This window comes from Epinephelus moara, chromosome 6, assembly GCF_006386435.1.
Source record: "Epinephelus moara isolate mb chromosome 6, YSFRI_EMoa_1.0, whole genome shotgun sequence".
Taxonomy (NCBI): Eukaryota; Metazoa; Chordata; class Actinopteri; order Perciformes; family Serranidae; genus Epinephelus; species Epinephelus moara.
The window spans coordinates 1781135-1784690 of NC_065511.1; the positions used below are offsets into that span (position 1 = coordinate 1781135).

A 3556-nucleotide genomic window follows, 5' to 3' on the forward strand; every position below is an offset into this window, starting at 1 on the left:
GGGAAATTTTGGTTTATTTCAACCTGTCTCCTATCGTCCTAAATTTGTTTCAAGTGACTAGTGACATAAAAATAATAGTTAGCATGTTAGCCGTTAGCCTAGATACAGCCGGGGCGCATAGTAGCGCCAGACCTCTTAAAACATAAGTGAATGGGCAGCCTTCAAGTGCAAAGTTAGTCCACTAAACAAGCTTTTTTTTCCACAAAGACCACCTCATATCATTAGGATAAATGTCAGAGAACATATAGAAAACAACATGTAAACGTGTTGTCTTACCTTACCGGTGTGGTGCCATGTTTGTTTACCATTTAGCTCTGCTTTCCAAAGCACGGCCGAAATATCGCGAGAACAAGCAGCAATCTCATACCGTGCCTGAAATCTCGCGAGAACAAGCAGCAACAGCTGGAAGGCAGAACCGGACAGTAGCCTGAAAAGTTCATTCATTTATTTTATGAAAGATTTATAGAATAATGGCTGACTTTTTGCCAGACTTCGACTTTGTGGAGGAGGAATTTGATTTTGCAGAGTTTGATGGCCGCCCTTATTTATTTGAGCCAGAATACACTGACGAAGAGCTTCGTGAAATTGAAGAACGGAGGAGGAGAGAGAGAGAGGCGCAACAGGTAGAGGACGAGAGAGGAGGAATGGCTGCTGCAAGGCTGCGTAGCTCTGGAGATTGGTGGTGTACCTGTGAATGCTGTGCCCCAGTGCCCACAGAAGAGGAATGCCTCTGTTGCAAGGAATGGGACCGGTTGCAGCCTTATTTTCAAGGTCTGGATGTGACCGAGGACGAGACACCTCCACCTGGAGTAGTATCCAGCTGGGCTTTATCTAGAGCTCGCGAGATATATTTCGGCCGCGCTTTGGAAAGCAGAGCTAAATGGTAAACAAACATGGCGCCACACCGGTAAGGTAAGACAACACGTTTACATGTCTTCTCTATGTTCTCTGACATTTATCCTTTAACGATATGAGGCGGTCTTTGTGGAAAAAAAGCTTGTTTAGTGGACTAACTTTGCACTTGAAGGTTGCCTGTTCACTTACGTTTTAACAGGTCTGACGCTACTATGCGCCCCGGCTGTATCTAGGCTAACGGCTAACATGCTAACTATTATTTTTATGTCACTAGTCACTTGAAACAAATTTAGGACGATAGGAGACAGGTTGAAATAAACCGAAATTTCCCTTTTAATCGTGCTGTACTCAAATGTGCACGTATCCAACTGTCAAGTCACAGCTCAGGGATAGAGCCAAGGGAAGGAAAAAAAACTGTTTCCATCTTAAGACTTCAACCACAAAATCAGAACGTGACTAAATAAAAATCAAAGTGAAAAGTCTCTGAGGAAACAAACCTTTTCAAAATAAAACAGAAACTAAAGGGAGAACCCTGAAAAGGGTGCATCAAGGAGAAGCAGTGATGGACTGGAAATATTACAACTGCATATCAGCCAGAAAACATACTTGCATCAGACCTTCTCATAGCCACTTAAATACTTTCTTTACTCTCTCATACACGTATATATAATATACAAACCCTCTAAGACAGTCGACTAATTCCATATCAAAAAAATGATTGCAAGAAGAAAAAATAATTTAAGATATATTACGTTGCTAGTTCAGAGTGGCAAACTAAAAAAAACAACATAAATCTCATTTAACTAGCAAGATTGTTGCACACACTGCTTCATGTAACAGAGAGCACCGATCTTGCCTGGATACTGCCTTCTGAAATGCATGACATTTAAAATAAGCAGTGAAAACAATATTGAACAGCCAGCACTGTTACAGATTTCAAACTAACTTGGACCAGCAGCCCAGTTACATACTCCATGAAGCAGTTGCCTTCGCTCAGAGGTGAAGGTGGAGAAGAGAAAGAGGTGCTCCTCCACAGCCCCCAGAAGACAAATAAATAGAAGACCCTGGGTCTCCAGGTGCTCGTCAAGTCCTTTAAACCCACAGGAGAGGAGCGAGAACCCAGAGAACATGTGCAGCTGCTTCAGACTTATAAAGCGGTACTGTATTTATACCCAGAACAGTCCTCTGACAGGTCAGCCACTTTACCCTGTATCCATAATTAAAGAAAATGATCTGTCTGATGCTTTATCTGTTCATTCAGGGCTTTTCTTTCCTTCCTTACTTTCTTTCAATTCCATTTTTTCTGAAGACTGAAGAGGTAGATTCACATTTCAAAAGGGATAAAGATGCTGATTTGGAAACACCAGTTTTTAAGTGTAACACAAATATCATTATCATTTAGAATGGTACAAAATAATAGCACATGAAGTCAAAGGAAAATCATATTGTAGCAACAAAGAAAAAAAAAAGTTTTTTTTTTTCTTTAACATGAGTTGGCTTTCCATGGCATAGACATGGAATGGAACCAGAAAAGCTGAGCTCTCCATTCAGGCTCCTGCAGTCTCAAACAGCATCAATGAGCCAAACTTGCTCTCACTTTTGATCTCCATGTTCACAAATTTGCCTGTCTCTACAGAGTAGGTGTAAGGGCATAGTAGAAGTGAAAGTGTGTGGAGGAGCTGGTGAAGCAGGCCCAGCAGAGACGGCTTTAGGTCACAGGAGAGTCAGCAGGCCACTGTCTCTAGCAGAGGTTTAGAGACCAGGAAAAAGAAAGGGCAGAGGAGGTGAGGTGGGGTTAGAGCTGGAAACCTTCCAGTGGTCCTTCCTGCTGCTGGAAGACAAACTGGCCTTGACTCTGGTCCACCTGAGGAGCCAGACTGGCATCTTCCTCCTCTACACCAAAGTAGTGTTCAATCAGGTCAAAGGCCTTCTGATAGATCTCCTGGTTCTCATGGCTCTGCAGGAACTCGATCTTGTCCAATCCTGATGGGGTGCACCAACACATACACAGCTCATTCTACTTCTATACTACACATCACACAACAACACTGAACAAAAATTTAAACGCATTACTTTTGTATTTCTCCCATTTTTTACAGGTTTAAGTCAAAAGATCTAAGTCTTTTTTTTATGCACACAAAAGACTTACTCAATTTTTGTCACAAATTTGTTAAAAATGTGTTAGTCAACACTTCTCCTTTTCCAAGACACTCCATCCATGTGAAAGGTGTGGCATGCATAAAGATTAGGACTGTGCCCAACTCAGAATTATGTCAGTCAAATCAGATTTGGTCGTACATAAAAATTTCAACTATTTGTTTTTTGTTTCTATATAAAGTAGGAAATGTACAACACTTTTGCCAACATTTGATATCGAACAAAAGGATGTACTGTTATTTTTTTTGTAATGGTAAGTTAGTGTGTAAAGTGGATAGAGAAAGCCAGGATGAATGACACAGCTGTCACCAATGTGTAAGGAGCTTCATGTAATGTGAGGAGAAAGCAGGTGGTGACACATGGCATATGTAAACAATACTGTTATGAGTTAAAACACAATGTAACGTTACCTGTCTGGATGAGCGTCTCGTCCCCCGCTAACTTCTTGCTTTAGCAACATTAGCTGGTCAGTTTGAACAATATATATATATATACATATATATATATATATATATATATATATATATATATATATATATATACA

The 3556-nt window shown here is 40.6% G+C and overlaps 1 protein-coding gene across 1 annotated transcript in view; it reads right to left on the minus strand.

Moving 5' to 3' along the window:
• Positions 1–1639: 1639 nt before the first annotated feature.
• The window catches only part of kpna5 (karyopherin alpha 5 (importin alpha 6)), a 67549-nt gene continuing 65632 nt past the window's right edge, over positions 1640–3556 (minus strand). The window contains exon 14 of the mRNA XM_050045812.1: positions 1640–2838. Within this exon, the coding sequence (XP_049901769.1) occupies positions 2651–2838 (188 nt within the window). The 3' untranslated portion in view covers positions 1640–2650. The remainder of the gene's footprint in view (positions 2839–3556) is intronic.